Here is a 20,176-nt window from a genome sequence, read left to right as displayed (position 1 = left end):
CACACACACACACACACACACACACACACACACACACACACACACCTGCCAACATATACAGCAAGATCAAAGTGTATTGTTAGAAATAGACCTTCTATATGTAAAAGAATAGGTACTCATTTTTTTATTGAAGTTCTAAATTAGGTTAAACGAAGAATGTACAAAGCAGTGATGGCACACACACATCTGAGCGGGTGGGTAATTGGACAACCTCCAGGCTGCGTGTTTGGAAGCTTGTCTAAACAACATGGAGCTTCACCGGCTGCGCTGTGTAAACACTCGGGCCTTGACCCGACGAGGAGTAAGAATTCTTTTAGCGAGAGTTCACAAAGAGGCTGTCGGCTGAGCTCGTGTGCTGGGAGCATAAAAGAGGGCAGAAATTATTCAAAAAAAAAAAAAAAGACAGGCTAGCGCTCCTGGAACATTCAGCAGGGGGCTTAAGGTAAGTCATAGATAACGTCTGCATGCGTCGGCTGCTGTCCAGTTTGGGCTTGTGTTTATAACATGTTTCCAAAAGAGATAAAGAAAAGAGGTGGGAAGGTTGTGTCTCTGCTGACATATTTAAAGGTAGACATCCATCCACAGTATCATCCACACCGCCATGCCCCTTATTCAGCAAATTCCCAGTGTAAATCCAGGGTGTGGCTGTTCCCTCCATCTTCATTAAGTCAGCTTAAATAAGCAGCGCTGCCCTTTGCATGGAGACTATGGCGAGCCCTGTAGGGGGAGGTTGGGACCCCAGCACAACTGGCAATGATGGAATTTCCTCTATTTCCTGTATTCCTTCATGCTGCTGCGCAAACACTGCCCGTCCCACGGGCTGGGCAGGATTGGGGAAATCAGCCTGTTTACCCATCATCCACCTGGCAGCTCTTGAGAGAGAGCAGAGCACTCGGACATATGGCCTGTTGTGCCTCCACGGGGAGAAAAGTGACAAAGTGTGTTTGTTCAGCACTTCTTCACTTTCTTTCTCTTGTCTTTCTCTGTCGGGAACAAATACACGCTGGGATTTTCACAAATGGCAGGCCCACTAAACATCACCAGGATTGTTTACTGTGCTTTAGTGTCGGCTGAAGCCTCTGCTGGAGTAGTACATTAGAGTGGATGACAACACACAGAAAGCCCATTTTCTGCATGTCTCTTTATGTTGCCATCCACTTTGGTATTTATACATTTGGCTCTACTTTGGTCTACCTTTTCCAAGTCAGTGTCATTGCCTGCTTTCCACTTTCCACATAGGTATGAAGATTAAGATCTACCATTGGCTTACATAGCATGTGCAAAGCTGCATCCCCTCAGACAACAAAGCCAGTGATTCGTATATTCTTAGGTTTGAAAGAACACTGACAATTCACAACTTCACACATTTCACAGTTGCATTCCCACTTTCTGGACTCTGGACTGAAGTATTCAGATCCACATTTTAAGTAAAAGTAGTAACGCCAAACAATAATAATACTCCATTACAAGTAAAAGTCCTGCATTCAAAATGTCACTAATTAACAATAAAGAAGTATTATCAGCAAAATGTACTTAAAGTATAAAAAGTATTCATTCTGCAGAATGGCCCCATTCAGAGTGGTGGATATATACACTGATTATAAAATATGAAATTTAGCATACATTTGTTATATTGTGACATCGTGTATATCATTATTGTACAAACACCCATCAATAATGTGGTGTTGATTTCAAATATCACCCTGCCTAACAACCCAAAAACTCGTATTTTAATACTACTAACTTTATAATTAGATTGCAGTGTGGTTTTACCTAATAAATCATACTATTTAGAGGTAGGTAGGTTTGTGTGTAAAGTCATAATCTGCAAAGTAAAGCAAAACTATGGCTTTCAGGTAAATGTGGAAGTGGAGGTACGATATTGACCTCTGAAATTGAGTGGGGTAGAAGTTTAACCCACTGGCACAAAACATCTGGTACAAAAAAAAGAGCTAGAACTAACAATTCAAGCATTTCAGAGAAAAAAAAACAGAAGCCGGTGTCTGTGGATCCCACGGGAGTGAAGGCAGTGCTCCTGACACCAATTCACCTCCACAGCTTTCTGACAGCTTGTGTTGCAAAAACAACAGACAGATAACACACCCCACTCTCAAATATGAGGGGGGAGCACAAGTTCACGCTTCGCTCACTGGAAAAAAAAAGCCTCAGGGGAGGATTGGATGCTTAACCTAAACTTTACAAAAAGGGGTCACATCACCACCTTGGACTTCGCCAGTAGTAATTAAAAGTGTCTCAAAGAGCATACGGCAGTAAATCTGCTCGGTTTCCTCTTTGTCATCTCTTCATACCGTTCACTTCCTGCTCCCTTTGTGCAGTGGGCCACCCTGACTTATCAGGTTCCAGAGCAAAATGAGCCTCTGTGGCTGCTGGTAACCTGATACTTAATTAGCTCATTAGATTAGCTATGAAACTCAAACTGAAACACTGTTTTTCTAATATTTGCCTGCAGCATTTGTTCTATTTTAATTCAATTCCAGCTTTGTTGTTTTAAAAAAAAAATCATGTCACAGGTTATGTGCCTTAAAGAGATGATCTTATCCATCACAGGGGAGCAAAACCCAGCTGGAGGATAAACACAAGGTCCATTATGAGGGCAAAAGCCTTCATGATGGATGTTGTCCTCTCTAACATCTGCTGAGCCTGTGCAAGCTCGTGTCAGAGCGCTCTGACTGACGTGGCGTCTTTTTTCAGCTGCGAGCGGACCCGCTGGCCTCTTTGCAACAAGCGAGCGAACAGACGTGTGCAGAGGCAGCGGTGGCCGCTGTGAAACCCATCCACATGCAGCACGGCGTGGAAAATCTCCCAGGTATAATGTGGGATGGCAGTGGGTAGACATTTCTTTAACAGAGACAGAATGATGAAATAGTTTTCTGCTCGAGGTCAAAGAGTGGGAGGAGCAGACCCGATCAGTATCCTCATGAAGGTCAGCCATAAATCCTCATTTTACATACCTGCATTAAATATGGCCCCCCCCCCTTGTTTTTTTTTACATGAGTAATGCGATTTGAACGGCACATAAGTCACGCTTATGGGAATATGAGGTATGTATGTTCTGATTTGTTCCCATGCACACAGCTCATACGTTGTTGACATGGTGTGTCTGCCTTGAATAAGTCAGAGAAGCATGTGACAGGTCAGCCAGAGGAGCTGTGAGATGGGACAGCTGCTGCTGCTGCTGGGCCTCTCCTGCTCTTCATCCTGTCCTCTTGCAGGCCTGTCTTTTTGTATGCTTCACTGTTTAGACTGCGCTCTTGACATTGAATCAGGAGTCTGAATCTTTCGGAAAATGTACGTCTCAGTTGAAAACTGATGATATTCAGCTGATACGTATGTAAAATAAATGTGGTCCACTTCATCCACAACTTTTCAGCCAAACAGCCAAATACATTTCAGAAAGAAACATTGTGCACTTCATTAAACAACCAGCCGATACTTCAACAGCAACAAGAGTAACAGACCTTCTGCCAGAAGTTGATGTAGAAAACGTCTCTGGAGAAGTTGAAGTAGATGTTGGTGTCGTAGGCGTCGTCCCCAGCGTTAGAGATGGTCAGGTTCAAAGAGACATTCTTCACTCCTCCGAGGGCCAAATGGGGTATGCTATGAAACCTGATGGGAACATAAAATAAACAATGCATGTTAGAGAATAAACAAGCTTCTTATGACAACTGTGGGATGTCACAGGAGGAGCAGTAAGCAAAGATTTATATCAACATCAAATCTAAGTTTGTCTTATTTTGAAATCTTTGCTTTAAAAGTTAACAAAGAGTGGCCTTACAATTCTTGTTTTTCAGGCTACAACAAAGAAGATGTAAAACTACTGCTCCCCATGACACACACACATGCTGTCACTAAATGTACAAAGAGCAAAATATACACAATAAAAAGAAAGGGAACTCCCTAAGTATGGAAAAACATATGGATATCCTCCAAGCATGCGTCATGGTTCCACTACCCACACCCACATGGCCTATGACGACAGCTTGCTTCCTCAGGACTGAAGAAACAGACAGAGAATGAATCTAAACTGTTGAGGAAGTCGATGTTTTTTACCCAGAGAGCAACAGTTTGCCGTGAAGCCTCAGATCTGCAGCACAGTCGTCTGACAGGCAGTTCTTCTCGAACCAAGTCTAGAGAGGAAACAGTAAAGTACACAGTTAATCTGACATCACGCACACAACACATTAACTCCACATTCAGACTAGGGGGCAGTATCGTGTTGTTGATGAAGCTATCCAGTAGATTTCTTTTATCTGGGAAGGACACAATCTTTACTCTTTCTGGTCTCTCTTCTAATCAGTCAGAGGATGGTCTTTGGTTTCAGGCTAAATCATGAAAGGAAACTTAAGTCAAGCGGTAAAGTTCGATGTAACGTTGAGGAGCTTCAGATAAATGGATTCTGTAGGTGCTGAAAGGGGCAAATCCCTCCGTTTTTCAAGAAGTGCAGACAGTGGGGAAACACATGTGGAGCAGGTTAGAGGTGGTCGCAAAGAAAATAAATGAATCTGTCTTTTTGGATTTCACTCAAGAAAAGCTAACACAGACAATAATAAGCTGGTAACCCACACCAAATCATTATAACCTCAATTTGGGCTATTTCCTTCATTTCTTCTGTGGTCTAAGGGAAGAAAAAAATGTATTCTTTATAATCAATTGAAGAGATGAACTATAATCTGAATTAGTTGAAAATAACTGCTATGTTAGAGTGATCATCCTTTTATCCTCATCAGCTGCAGCACGCCTGAACCAAAGCATTACCATCAAAGATGATGCGGTATCTGAACAATTTATCAAAATAAATCAAAACGAAATTGAAAGAGGTTTAAATGAAACAGCAACACATTCTCCGTGATGCTCATTTTCTTGCTCAGAACAATGAATTATGTACTTCATTGTGGGGCCAGAATGTTATTTTTCTTCATTGATAACAACTTCAATCATCCATTGTATATCAAAGTCCAACCACAGGAAAATAAATGTCCAATGATCAGTGTGCATTTTGAATTATCACCCTCCTCCGCACCACCATATAAAGATCTTTTTCTCTGGTAACTTACTTTCACCACAGAAAATCAGACATTGAGAAGCCCTGAAACCTTTGGCACCTCAACATAAGATAATGACTACTTACATCTATTTAAACAATATTGATCCCAAACACCATATCATTTCATCTCAAAGTTTTACCTCGTTCCTCGCTGCGATCTCGTTTCCTTTCCTCCATCGTAGCACAGGAGTGAGCGCGGGCAGGTCTCGCTCCTGGTGTCCCGACAGCACATGCCTCCCCAGGCTGTAGGCCACCTCGAACGTGATGGCTGTGAACACGTCCTTCACATCTTTCTGCACAGAGCACAAACAACAAGGCCACAAAACTATTCAAACTAATGTGAAACCTCAAAGAAATAAGTGTCATGCGACAGCCTGGGCGATTATGGTAATTGAACATCTTTCTCCAATTGACGACTAGCGCAAAGACTGATTACACTGCAGATTATCGGAGGATCATACAGTCTGGATGTGATGTTATCGCTGTAATCACTGTGCGAAAGATCCACAGGGTTAAACGCAGATGTAATTATACTGATAAACCACAAAATTATCTGAATTGGTTTAAATAGACGAGTGAAACGCTCTCTGATTAATTACAATTTCTTTATTGTCATTATGCTGAAAGTAGTAAAAGCAGGGCCACCACTAGGTTTCCAGCAAAGGAAACACATGGATCGTTTTTTTAACCTGTTGGCACTGCCTCTGAGAGATATCGTTGCGTTTTTGGCGGCTCCATCTGAGACCACAAATGAAGTGTTTGATTTGGCATCAGGTTTGGAAACAATACAGACGGAATGAAAACAGAGAGCTAAATGTGATCAAATCCCATATCTTCATTGGATGACAGCGCTGATAGACGTACATGGGAAAAGCAGATAGTGATCTCTTCTGTCCATTGCAGTTAAACTCAACTCTTTGAAGGCGGCTTGGTGGGATCTTAGTGTCTAAAAGCTGCAGCAGAACAAACAAGCTCCATGCAACCTGTATCCCTGTGCCCAACTGATGTCCACCAACATGGAGACAACCCCACAAGTCTTCCCTGTTTTCCGGTGGTCACTTAGGCCACTCGTTCTTTCGCACTGTCTCCCTTCGGTCCATTATCGCAGCATTTTCCAGTGGGCACCCACCCATCCTCTTTCCTCAGGCAGGCACTGGGCCAGTCTGGGCTTTGAATACATCACCAGTTGAGCGCACACCCAACTCATCAACAGGGAGAGAGTTAGAGCAGGAAAGAGTCGACGTTAGTGCAGGACATGAATAGACATTTGGGAAATGGTGCTGCGCACAGATAAAGACATGGACCAGAAAAAAATCTGTTTGTAGAGATATTCTGTCGTTATTTGATTGGCTCTACCACTGATAGTTGAAAATGTATTTTTAATATCATCTAATCGTGACTAATCAATTAAAAAACAAAGAAAAACAGCACATAGTTAGAGAATAATTTTGTCAATCAAATAATCCACTAACTGCTTCAGCTCTAATTGAAAATGACAACATTATTTGGCCAGTATTGGTCAGTAGAAAGGCTGAGGCAGGAGGTTGACCTCACATCCTTCACTGGACTGCAGTTCATGCCTCATTAAACTTATAGAGACCGTGTTGTTCTAGTAGTATGTCGGCTCAGCTGGGAGGTAACACGACACAATGTTGTAGTCAGTGCTGGAATACTATGTGAGGCACCAGCGAAGCCCTCGCCTCAACAGCCATTAAAGCAGAATGCTTGAAATGGCCCCTGTCCACTGGCCTCTGAGTGAACTGACCCCCTGAGACTTGACTGCCACAAACTCACACCACTTATCTCACATTTTCAGAAAGCCACAGGAGAACTTAGGGACATAACGACCCGAAATCAAACGCGGTGTTTTTGAACAATTTCATGCTTAAAGAGTGTCTTTTATGCAAGTAAACAGGCATAATCTTTCCATTAAACTAGTGTGCTCTGTTCTTTTTTTAAACAGAGCATCTATTATTGTGCACATACAGGGTCACTTTCCTCTTGAAACACCGCTGACTGACTGGAGAGCTCTCAGGACTCACAGCAAGCTCACATTAGAAGTGCCAGAGGCCGTCCGGTAACACTTGGCCTCAGCTTTTACTATCCCTTGATCAATGCTGCCAATTGCCCCACCCGTGTCTACACCCCAGGCCCAGTCACCTACTCACTCCTGATCCTGCCTTTAATTCCTGTATTTATGGAACAGAGGAGTTCCTGGGCTCCAGCTGAGAAAGACACAGGCTAGTGTTTACTGCCTGCTACCTATAACTTTATGGAAAGAAATGCAACAACTGTTCCTTACATGCTGGTGAAGCTTGTGACGGGTCATTCTCTTCTCAAAGGCTTCCACTGTGTTAATTTAAATATAGAGGCTGCAGGGTGGGCCAATGAACGTGGACATATAAAACTACAGGTTAATATCAGTTTCTGCGTGTTTTAAAGCAATAGTATACGGCATTTGAAAGAAGAAATAAAACATTTGTCCTCTTAGAAATGAAATAAAATACATATACATGTTTTCACTTATTTACACAGTGGTTGTATGTTGTGTGGGTTTGATGCACATACTTCTTGTATTTTTCCTTGCTTGGTTTTGTTATTTACTTGTGTTCTCTTCATATATTGTGTTGTATATTCTAGCATTATGTACATAATTTACATCTTACATAGTTCTTCATTTACATTTACAAAAATCATTTATTTCTAATTTTCTTATATTTCTTTATTCTTATATAAGAGCAAATGTAACGTACCAATTCCCCTCTGGGATTAATACATTATTTCTGATTCCAGATGGTTCCAGATCTCTGAATGTCCAACATAAGTTGTTCAAGAGTTTCAAACAGGTCTGACGCTGTGCTCAGTCTATTTCCGCCTGAACATTGTGGATGTCACGTTCCTATATAGCTAGCTAGTTAGATAGATACATCTATGTAGGACGATGGTGACAAGCGTGAATGAAATGGATGCAGCTTTGGAGGTTGCTGTCATTCGGCATAGAGAAATAACACACCCAATATGCATATTTCTTTGATAATTGTGAGAACTGCTCCTTGCTTCCACGGTGACTGTAAAGTACGTCAGCAAGATGAATAGATCAGTCATTTAGTCTGATTATCAGGTAGTTTTAGTAACGCGGGTATTTCTGTCTGTTTTGATACTGGGAGGTTTCAAATATTAAACATCGTGGCTTTAAACACGATGAAGGATTTTTGTTTTCACAGTGTCCTTTGAGTCGGAAATACTGCCAATAAGAAAAGGTAAATTTCCATCATGGCCACTTAAAAATATTCTGAACCCTCTCATCATCCCATGGACAAAATCTCTTATTAATGGGTTCAGTCACGCTGCAGAGATGCCAATGAACTCAGCAGGAAGCAACTGTTTTCCAGCAGTTCACACCACATTTTGGAAACTGTAAATTCTCAATTATAGGACCAAAAGAAACTACATGTTACAGCAGTTGCAATCTTTTATGACACACTTGATATAAAGTCTTCCTCCCTGATATGCATTTTCCTATTAACTCACTGGACGAAGGACAGCTGGCCATTACGTATGTATTTTAAAAGAAAACAACTGGGATTCAAACCTTCACCTACAACAGCCCCTCTCTGTGGAACAAGGTCTTTGCCAATATACTATCTCGGTGTTTATGTTCACACTCAGGACCCATTTATTTGGTACCGCAGAGCATGACTCCCACCTTACCATCCATTCTTTCCCCTTCATTTCCCTTTCTGCTGCCTGTATGACTCTTTCCCACACATCTGTGCTCCATGCATGCATGTTTTAGGAGCAAAAATACTGCTACCGTGTGAATTCATCTGACTTTACTGAACATATAGATTTCACCCTGAACACTGGTTGAGCTGTACTCCAGTTATACTCTTGTGTTGCAAGCTCTGACATCTCGCATGTTAATCTGATCAACAAGATGGCAACGCACCAAACTGGCCCTGCGTGCTCACAGAGCAGCTCCGCCATGGTGGGTGAGGGGAGGATGACGTCAGGCTGCAAAAAAGGCTATGATCTTCAGTTTAAATGCCTCGTGCTTGGCTGAAACGCTCGGGAGCCTCTCTCCATCGCCTCAAAAGCGTATAGCTTAAGCCCGATCATGGGAAGTCTTTATTAACTTGTGAGTGAAACGCAGCATACAGCACTCCTTTTAAGGACAATGGATGTTTGGATGATTTGCTGGTTGAGGCCATTTCATTAAAGGGTGAAGCGCCTGGGAATCTTGGTTGAGATGGAAAAAGCTTTTTAGTTAAGTGATGAATGGATTCAGCCTGTGAAAGGTTGGGGTTACGTGTGTCCTGAGACACAAGGAGACAACTTGAAATTGAAAGTATTTACAGTAATGCCTGCAGCATAAGGCAGACATGCACTTAGGCAGCTTATCTCAGTTTGTCCTTGAAAAATGTCGAGAAGTGAGACAATTGCTTAAGTTTTTAGTGTGTTATCTCTCTGCCAGATTGACTTCAGGTCAAACTACAGCAGCTGCTCAGCTCAGAATAGGTTAGCAGATGTTGAGAAGCCTAGAATGACAAACTGCGTAGGAGTAGGAAGGAGTGTCGACCAGTTGTTTTAGTTAAACCATTTTAGAGAGTCGGGTATGAACAGCTTCATTCTGTCTGTGGAAACGATCCTCGTCCTCCTAAATCTCTCTGGTAACGTGGGTCATGACAGAAAGATCAGAGTGTGTACCTGCTTTGGCACCATACAATCTCTATTCATAAACCAGAACAGATTGCACATCTATTAACAAATCCCATGACTCCTCCTCATATTTAACAGAATTCGTTAAATCCCCTCAGACTTGATTTATCTCCTATGAACTTCACTCATATCACAACAAGCGTCCTTCACATACAGAGGAAATCCCCAAAGGTGCAGCTCCTCAGTTCTCACTTCTGTTGTCAGTGACGCGATATTTATTTTCAAAAAATATGAAAAACTTCCTTCAAGGACATTGTCAAGGACCTCTTAGTGAGAATGAGTGCAGCTGCCTCTAAACCTGGTGATTGTTTCTTTTACTGTTATGCTCTTTATGTGCTTTTCCTGTTGCTGTTTTCTTTAAGTGTGCCTCGATTGTTCAGTTCCTGCACCCACCACTGTGCCCTCATAGCCTTGTCATTTCAAATGAGGTGTTTGTCTGCCTCTTGTAATTTCTGTGGTTCTTTTTTTGTCAATTTACATGTATTTTTGTCATGTTTCTGGTCTTATTTTAGAATTATGTGATTTATTTTTGGACATTTGAGGCCAGCGGAACAAGCTGTTAACCCAACACTGACACATTATCACCTAATAAAGGTTATATTGTATTAGCAAATAGTTGCTTATTTACACATCAGGCAGACATTAGCATTCATGTGGAGTGGTGTTTCTGGCCATCTGGTGAATGTAAGTCCACTATTAACTCTCCTAGAAGCTCTATTTTTGTCTCTGGATTGAAATATCTAGCTGTTTACCTGCTAAATGCTCCTGTCTGCTGTTTGGTGATGGGCATCTGGCGGACAGTCAGTAGTTTATCAGCGTTTTCACTGAAAACAGCTGCCTGCTGCTGCTGAAAACGAACCTGATGATACCAGTGAGAGGGAACCAGAAAGCAACGTTATCATTCATTAAGAGTCCTGTTTCTGGTGAATGTGAGGTCTAATATCTCTTTTAGCGCTGTTTTTGGTTTCCGACGCATAAGGGAACTACTTTAGCTGCTAAATGCTCAATTTTATTCACCAGCTAGTCGCTAACTGTGTCTGTCTGTTGTTTGGTGCAGAGCAGGTAGTGTAAAGCGGGTTATTAGAGTATTTTTGCGGAACTTTTTTAAGCCATTTTTAATATAAAAATATGTTGCATTGTGAAGCAAGATGTCTGAAACAATGACATGAATCAGTGAAACTAACCATGTTCTGAATCACCCGTGTGCTGGGGGAAAGTTACAAGTCAACAAAAAATGCACTTAGGTTTTAATACCTTCACCGTGTCCAAAACCAAACTATTCTGAGTAATCCGAAAAGGCCAGACTACCAGTCATACCAATTGTATGTAGTATGCCTTTGAAAATGGTTCCCATTCAACATGAGCCATGTTTACTCCAACCACTGGAATATAATGCAGCCCGTCTGATGTTAGTAGTAGGCAGTGATTCTCAGATGTCTGTCCAGCTTCAGGCACCAACCTGATAAATCACGCACTGCAACTCCACAACCTGTTGTGGATCAAAACACACTTTTCCCAGAAAGCTGACAAGATTTACAAAAGAGAGAACGGCAGTGTTCAGAGCTCATCGCACATTGTGTCTAGTACAAAAGCAAATATGCTCTTTCAGTGAAAACATAAATCAACCAAATCCTAACATTTAGCAAGAAGACTGAGTGCTGCTAGAGGCGGTGGTGTGTAATGTCTCCCATGAGCAAACAAGCATTTCCCTCTGGCTTAAAACAGAGGAGCACCATCACTGAACTGACAGGAAACGTACACCATGTGTACTGTCATGCATGAGGCTGCATCACGACTAAACACCAATAAATACCATGTTGCTCTTAACGCAGCATGCAAGCAAGAACATCCACTTGCAAAAGTGCACACAACAGTACATGCTCTTCAAAACTGTTCCCCTGAAACATACAAACAAAAACATGAAGCTCTTTGCATCATACTTTGAGTAAAATGCCCCCCTCAATAAAGATAAAGATCCCAAGGGTGCAGATAAGGAGATATACTGTACATCCCGTTCGCCTTGGAGAATCCAAGTCTATTGAATTTATTGCTTTTTAAAACGACGTTCACATAAACACAAATTACAGGAAACTTTTATGGTCTCGCATGCATCATGAAGAAGGCATTCAACATTTGACCCTTGGACAGTTAAAACCACAGCTGGGATTTATAAAGGAGGAGAGAAAGGTGCCTCACTTCCCCGTTGGAGATTGGCAGATGGAAGAGGTTTACTGCTCAAACATACCACATTCTTCAGCGTTATTTTTTTTTTTATACCACATTCCATCAACAACAACTTGATTGAACACCAATGCTAACTATAGCTGGATTTGTTTCATATCTGGATCTGGGCCAGCCACCTATAAATACACAGATGTGTTTCCTCATATAACAGTTGCTCCTCACTCAACTCCCGCATTGTTCTGTTCCTCACACATTATTTGTTTCTGTGCTATTTTCAGTATCTTTCTACGTCTCATTTGAGAGCATTACAAGGCGTTTCACTCTCGAAATGACCCCGAAGCCGAGCTCTGGAAGGTCAGCAGCAACAGGAGCAGAACTGATGGGGAATTAGTCTAACGGATTCTGCATTATGACCTCTTCATTCCCCAAATTCTCGACCCGTCACGTCTAGCTACCTTTAACCCCTCGCTGATCTCTATTGTAACCTGACTGACGAGGTTCGGAGTCACCACAAGGACAAATGCACGGCTCTCCTGAGAAGCAGAACAAACTTAGTGCTGAGGGGGGAAGACTCCAGATGAGATCCTTTTAAGGAAGCAGATTTGAGTCTTTGAGAATATAATGCACTAGGTAGCAAGTAAGGAGTGATTTCAGACAGTGTTTTATTGGGTTTTACTCATCTAACTAAAAGCACCAGAGTTTCTGAAATGTTATTGCTGTTTAGAAACAACAAGCATCTGAAGATTTCCTCTCTTTGAGAGATTAACTCCCCTCAACGTCCTGATAAGCGTTATCTCTGCATAAACAGGAAGTTTGTTATCTGAACTCTTTTCACATTTCCTAAAAGAATGAAGATGACTTAATACATTTCACAGTTGCTGATTTTTGCCTCATGTCGTGACAGTTTAAACAATGCAACACTGTAACACTTGCGTGCGTTTGCTGACAATTGCTATTCGACCCGGTGATAGATGAGATACCAGAAATGAGGAGCAACTCAAAATGTGCCGCTTTCAAAATGGAGTTCAGAGTGTTTGTGTGTCTGCTTCATCCATGTGATAGAGGAGGTCTCCAGATGCTTCCTGCAGCCAATTTCGTCACTGTGCACAAAATCTGGGTCACTTTTAGTTCACTGTTCTTGTTGGAGCCATTGTTTTTAGACAAAGCCCTGATAAAACTGCAGCATGGCAACACTAATTAGTCAAATCCACCTGACCAAGGCAGGTTACAGTCTCCGCTGGACATAAATAAACATCTTGTGTATATATTTGTTCCACTTCCTTTGTGGCGGATCTCGCCTGTTTACACGGCAAGCAGAATTTGACGTGGACGTCACCACGTCAGGAATATACACTAATATTAACAAACGGGTCAAGCAGTGGGAAATGATAACGGGGTCGCTGCCAGGCTGCTAAGGAAGCGTGGTGACGATGCCAAGTGATGAAGTAATCACGGCCTAAGGTCCTATCCTGGCGTGGTGAAGCACAGGCCCCATCACACTTATCACGTTTTGACCTGACGCGCACACACACTGAACACCCGTACACACATACGCGTTTCCTCTGCAGTGGAAGTGGGAATCATGGCAAGAGAAACTCTTTCATTGTGGTCAGACTTGGCCACCCATTACGTTGCCTTGCGGTAGCATCGTGTGGCAGCACCGCGGCCAAAAGACTGCGGAAACATTTTGCCCAGCGTGCTTAGCTGCCAAAATCAACAAATCATCAAATCTGCCCAACTTTTAGTCAGTCTTGATATGAGTAACAGCGATGCATGTACTATGGCAACAACACAGAGCATGTCTAATGAGCAGCCATAGCAAAAAACAAAACAAAAAAAACCCCTCACTTACATCTTCTCTGCACACGCATGAAAGGAACTTCATGCAAAGTTTGGCTTGTTTGACTGGAGCAAAAGTCTGTCGGCTGTGCACTCCCAAAACAAGCCTGGAGAAGAACTGTTTAATGTTCACTCTGACACGACCATGTAGGGAAATCCTGACCAAAATATTACCCTGAGCTAGAACCTGAATAGCTCTTCTTTGGTATCCAGTACATGGTATTAACACTAATACTTGCAGAAAAAGCATTCCGCTGAACTTATTCACATGACAGTGTCTATGTCATTTTCCACGGGATTTATTATCGCAGTGCACTGCTCGTATATTTTACCCTTTTTTTTCCATTATAGTCTTTATAAATAGATTTGCTGCCATGTGTAACAGAAGACAGCTGGATATGATTACCGTCCTGCTATATACTTTCATTGTATCAGCTCTCTTGGCCGGAGGTAAATGAAACCGGGGGAACGGCATCAAGGGAATTGCACGTTTCTGTTGAACTATAAAGAGGCAAACAAAGCAGGCAGTGTGGCAGCGGCTCCGCTCTGGGTTTCCACGTGCCAGACAGTGTTGAGGGACTTTGTCTTACTGGAGATTCTTTGGGATCCAGCGACAGGAACTCCCGCTTTGCTTTACTCTCCAGGGTGTCCTGTTTGTCTATGCAGAACAGACTTAGGTCAAACAGTAAGCGTAAATCATTTTTCACATTTGTTTTGACGTCTTTGGAGGGAACAGATTAGTGGATTTCACTGCGTAATGTAGTACAAATACTGTCAGGTAAGTGGCCAATCACAGAACAGGGTAGTACACTGTCTGCCAGTTACTTTTGTGGGAGCCAAATTCAAGTCTTGAAAACTACACTTCATGTCCGGCACTATATCCATGAAGTTAAAGAAAGTTAAGATAACACTTCAATGTTATGAGGCTTGAAATTAGGTTTTTCCCCCCCCCCATTGTTCCAAAATCCAAGTTGACATATTTAAATCTCTTCTTCTGACTGACCAACAGCCCAAAACCCAAATATATTCTGTTTACTGTCGAAGAAGACCAAGAAAACATGCAGACATTTTTAAGGATTAACTACATCAATGAATTGACAAATTATTTTTGTTCAACTATTTTGACTTTATCATTTGCTAGAGCCAAATTTCACAAGTCAGTCATTTGTGGATATAGGCAGCTTGTTATATGGTACAACTACATACAAGTAGAGCTTACGATGCATACATCAATAGAATACAATCGTTGACATATTATTTAGCTTGTAAAGCTGCAGTATATGTTAGTTGTTGTCTTCTTGGCTTTGTTTTCTAACAGAATATAGCATGTCAGCGATGGATCTGTCCATCAAATTTAGCCATATGAGATATGAATGAGGCGCTTTTTGATGCTAACAAGCAGACACACAGGCAGGTTAAAACATTAGCTCCTTTCAATTGCATTTGCAGAGGTAATAATTCTGACAAGCTGGTTGATTCTGTAACTTCATAGACCATCATCCATCAGCTCATCTAGCCAGTCTGATAATCTCCTGCATTGTACTGCTCAAATCCAACATGTATCTAGTTTTTCCGTTCAGTCATAAGAGACTTGTGAGGGCTTCAGTGCATTTAGCTTTGACAGATAGATGTTCATCCTGCAGTTGCCCCACTAACAGCAGCACTCAACAGAGTAAAGTATGGTGGACCTTTAAATACTCCGGTGGTGCCAAGCTAATGTAATGGGGACATGAGATACAGTGGGATGTAGGCCAGAGGAAAGAGGTGGGGAAAGCTAAATTAAACAGACAACTGTTACAGGCTGGGCTTTAAATGCCTGTTTTAGCTCCTCCTTGGAGACTGCGATGCTTCTCCAGAGCTACACAACACCACTCATGACCACAAATAGAATTGGCTCCTGGCATGATTTCAAGGCTCACGTGCACTGCGCTGTGATTGGACTGCTGGAGTAAAAACATGTACTTGACGATAGGTAAACTCTCACGAGACGTAAACGTGCCATGAGATGAGTAGATCGCAAAAGAAGTGCAGGACATCTAACAAACAAACGTGTTTATTATTAAATGTGTTTATAAGACAAGCAATACACCAAAGCCAAGTGAGCAGTAACAGCCAGCCTCCAACCAAATAGTACTTGATACTATAAATAATGAATGCTTTATAGTTTATAGTAAGACGTATGTCACAATGTAATGTTGACATTATACCTGTAGTATTTTAAATCTACAGACACTGATGTCCTTCATTTAAAATATAGCGTGCATACATGCACAAACAAAGTACAGAACATGATCTGATCTATTTTGTCATAACATTTTTAGTTTGTTTTGTTCAGCCATGCTGGCATCCTGGCTCTATGGCCATATCAATGTCCAGCACTTCAGTCCAGACTGAAATATATCAACACATTTTGGAAGAATTGCCTTTAAATTTTGTACAGACATTCATGGTTCCCAGATGATGTATCCTAATGACTTTGGTGATACCCTCACGTTTCCTTTAGCTCCACCTTGAGGTTGACATTTTTCATCTCTACAGCTATCGGGTGAACTGTCATGATATATGGCGTAGCCATTCGAGTCTCCATCAGGATGAATTGAACCGACTTTGGTGATCCTTTAACCTTTTAATAGTTTAGTTTATGACGAAATACCTGCAAAACTAATGGCATTCCCATTTGCCGCAGCTGTATGTCGTGTTTAGTGCAAACTGAGTCGCTAGCGAGGCTGTAGATTCCGAAAACTAAAATGTCTTCCCTGGTGACACTACCGTACTGCAGAAGGGAAACATGCCAATTGTACAAAATGACTAAATGCAACACATCAAACTGAAGAATTCCCGCTTAAAGTCAGTGGCTCTCTTATTAAACGACTCATTGCCGTCTCACGCACACAGCACCTCTGGTCATCTGAACCCTAATCATTCATCAGTCATCACTATGAGGAACTGTTTGTCCTTCCTCAATGTGAGGTACAACTGAAGGAAAGGCCTGCATGGGGTTTATTTAGCTAAAAATAACCAAACAAAGACCATCTGGAGGACTGGTATGCTGTTAGCCCATGCCAATGAAAACATGTTTAAAATGATCAACTAGAAAAGACTTGGATAATTTCAGGAGGAATTACTCTTGAAAAAAAAGTAAGGGACTATATTATTAGCTTCTGTACTCTGTGCTCTCTGAATAACTCCAACTATGCCCTTGTGTTCTCAACACTACATGATTTACCGGTCTTGTCAAGCTTTTTTTACTAGATTTCAGATGGTGAAAATTGTCTGTTCCAGTCCCGTTGCTGCCTGTACAGTACAGTAATCAGAACAAATCCAACTTTAACACTGCCTTATTAATTTAAGCTGTTAACTGAGGTCCTTTTAAAGTGTTTGAATAATTCGTAAAGTCAACAAATGGGGTCTACAGATGGTCAGCGTAGTTTCAAACGGGAGAGTGGCTCAGAATAGCTCATGGCCCGCTTCCACCGGCCCTCATGCATCAGGGGTTGAGCAATCAACTCTGACGTGAGGGTTTTCCATCAGCAGCGCCAGCACACAGCTCCTGTTGACACAACAGCAGCCCAGCACCCTGCTGTGTTTTAGCTGAGGGAAGGGTGGGGCAGGGGGGTGCACAATCCCCACCCCCACCCCCCCACCCACCCTTAAGGATGCAGTCAGGCAACCAGCTGGTTTGCATTAGCATACCTCTTCTGGGGAATGGGAGGACTGGCTCATGTGGGCAGACACATGAGGAAGATAAATGATGCGATTGGGCATGGAGACTTTACTCATCTCAGAGTGGAGCCAGATCACGTCTGATTATGGTGATTCTTTAGCTCTTCTCTGCAATAAAAACCACATACTTTATGATGATGAGGACTCATGGCAGACACTTATCTTGCTAGGTCGTAATCTTTGCCCCCTTTCATACATATCTAAGGTCATTCAGCCTGTAAACAGTTTGGCAAAGTGGTAATTTGGGCACCACGCCTTTACCGTCCTGTGTGGCTTTTCAGCTTATGGTAACTTTGGGAATCTCACCTCTTCTTTTAGCTGCTGAGCAGGTGGAATTTGTTGTTACATATGGAGAAGAAAACGACAATCCACACAGCTAGAGTGCAACCATGCTGCACTTCACACCTCAGTCAAGCCAATCCAAATACTCCCACAGACGAAAGATGTAATGTTATCTGCGTCATCTGTAAACTGAAATATGTGTTAATAGTTAAACAATTCTTATATCCTTTAATAAGCTGGAGCCAGGAGACAGTAAACTTAGCTTAGCATAACCGCTGGAAACAGAGGGGAACAACTGCTACTGCTGTTTCGTACAAAAACTGAAACCTAAAAACAACAAGTTGAATACTTAAATAAGTTACTGCGTTTGGCAATGGAAAAATGTCGGCACATGATCCCTCATAAATCTGCAAAAATGTTTCCCAAAATTTCCCGAAAAAGAACTATACCTTTAACAACATCAAAGTGTTATTTCATCAAGCAACATTGGGGCCTAAAGCTGCAAAATACGGCTCTCCCCTGATGTAACATCTGGCCTGATGGATGGCACTTAAAGTATAAGTATGTTTATCTCACAGCCAGAGAGATGCTATGGACATGTGGCAGCGACGAGCTTCGACTGAGTGATAATTCACTCGCCCGCCCACACAAAGAAGTTTGGTACAAGTGTTGAAATGTCTGATTTACTTGGGGAAGAAACACCCTACTTACCCTACTCTTATGTGTTGAAACTAAGACAGAGAAGTGAATATTAAATTTGAATTCTTCTATCCGGGTTTTACTAAAGAGCCTAAATAAAGACGTGACAGACGTCACTGAATAAACCTTGATAAGTGTGATGCGCATGTTGTGATGAATAAAGTGAGCTTATTGCTGCATCTGCTGTGTGATATACGCTCATTACAGTCTGAAGGGGTTGAAGTTAAGAGAGGCAGGCGTGGTAATGACAGCCCCCCTCAGTCGGCAGCTCAGCCTCCCACGGTGAAAGCACTTGGAGAGCAGAGTGAAGAATGCCAGTGAAATTGACAGGCCTGCAGTGGGCCTCCGCATTAGAGGAGGTGAAACATGGATGGTGCCCTCAGGACGAGGACCCTCTCTGAGGCTACACGAGTAAATCACAGAGGGACACAATAGAGGGACTATGCGATGACAAAGGAGACTCTGTTTCCTGTTTCTGTCAGTTTCTGCGGACGCACACTTGAGCAGCATGGTTTCACGAACCATCAAGAGCCTGGCTGTTACCTTTAACCTAACCCAGCAGATGCCTGCTGATCCGTAGCCTTCAGCTGCAGCAGCCGCTGCTCCTACAACACTATAAGATCATGTGATGGACCTAACAGTATCTTGACATCTTAATTTTCCTCTTGTTTTGATCTGTCTAAACACTTTAACTGGAAACATACAGACTTTGATGCTCCCACCAAAAGCCAAAAAAAACAGATAAGAAAGAAAGAAAAACAAACCACATAAGCAAATAACTCATAACACACATCAACATTGCAGGGTGAGAGCGCCCAATGTTATGTGAAAGCAGCGGAGAGTTCAGCTGAGGACATGAGCCGCACATGGACAACCCAACACAAACACAGCCAGCGCTAAGACCAGACAATCCGACCTTACCTTAACGTAGGCGGTGTAGCGCTGGCACTCCTCCCTGTTGATGTCCAAGCTGATCTGCTGGCTCATCTGGCTGATCTGAGATCCGCTTTGAGTGAAGTAGACCCGGGAAGGCTGGCTCTTCTGTCGCTTATCCACATCAGCTGTCAAGTTATACATCAACTCTGTGAAGAGACGACAGCACTGTTACACATAACGTCAACTGACAGCGACGGTTCTTTGAGTAAAGATAATCTTGAAAAACACTTCAAGTATGCAGGGTTTGGTTTTCTGCTAACTGCCAGCAAAACATGGGGAGAAATAAATTAGCGCATATTGCAGCAACATTTTTGTGAGTCAGAGGGAAGATGGGAACATATATATAGGTGTGCTACTACGATGAAAAACTGAATGAAAAGCAATGGCTTTGAACAATGAATAATTTCAATTTCATCTTGAAACTAGACGGAGAATTTATCGTTCATCCACAAGCCAGCAAAGACGTTAACCAACTTATTCATGTCAGCTAAAACTGAATTTATACAATAAAAACGAGGTTTGTGTGCCGATATTTAACAATTAACAAATATTAACAACAAAAACAGGATGTAATTTTCCAGCTGGTGGGGCAGAAGCAGCATTACTGTGAAAGACAACATTCAATAACAACATTCCTGCTGGTTCCACCCCTGGTCTTAGTGACATTGAGACACACAACAACTTCAAATCTTGAAGTTTTTGAATTGAGAAATCATAAACCTGAAGCAA

The 20,176-nt window shown here is 42.1% G+C and overlaps 1 protein-coding gene across 1 annotated transcript in view; it reads right to left on the bottom strand.

The window, feature by feature from the left end:
• The window catches only part of itga9 (integrin, alpha 9), a 46,880-nt gene that overhangs the window by 11,405 nt on the left and 15,299 nt on the right, over positions 1 to 20,176 (bottom strand). The window contains exons 15-18 of the mRNA XM_031871766.1: positions 19,433 to 19,593; positions 5,206 to 5,358; positions 4,072 to 4,148; positions 3,480 to 3,627 (exon numbers count right to left, since the gene is read on the bottom strand). Coding sequence (XP_031727626.1) covers positions 3,480 to 3,627; positions 4,072 to 4,148; positions 5,206 to 5,358; positions 19,433 to 19,593 — 539 coding nt within the window. The remainder of the gene's footprint in view (positions 1 to 3,479; positions 3,628 to 4,071; positions 4,149 to 5,205; positions 5,359 to 19,432; positions 19,594 to 20,176) is intronic.

Source organism: Anarrhichthys ocellatus, unplaced genomic scaffold (assembly GCF_004355925.1).
Source record: "Anarrhichthys ocellatus isolate YVR2014 unplaced genomic scaffold, GSC_Weel_1.0 scaffold3, whole genome shotgun sequence".
NCBI classification, from domain to species: Eukaryota; Metazoa; Chordata; class Actinopteri; order Perciformes; family Anarhichadidae; genus Anarrhichthys; species Anarrhichthys ocellatus.
This window is presented reverse-complemented; position numbering and strand designations above follow the sequence as displayed.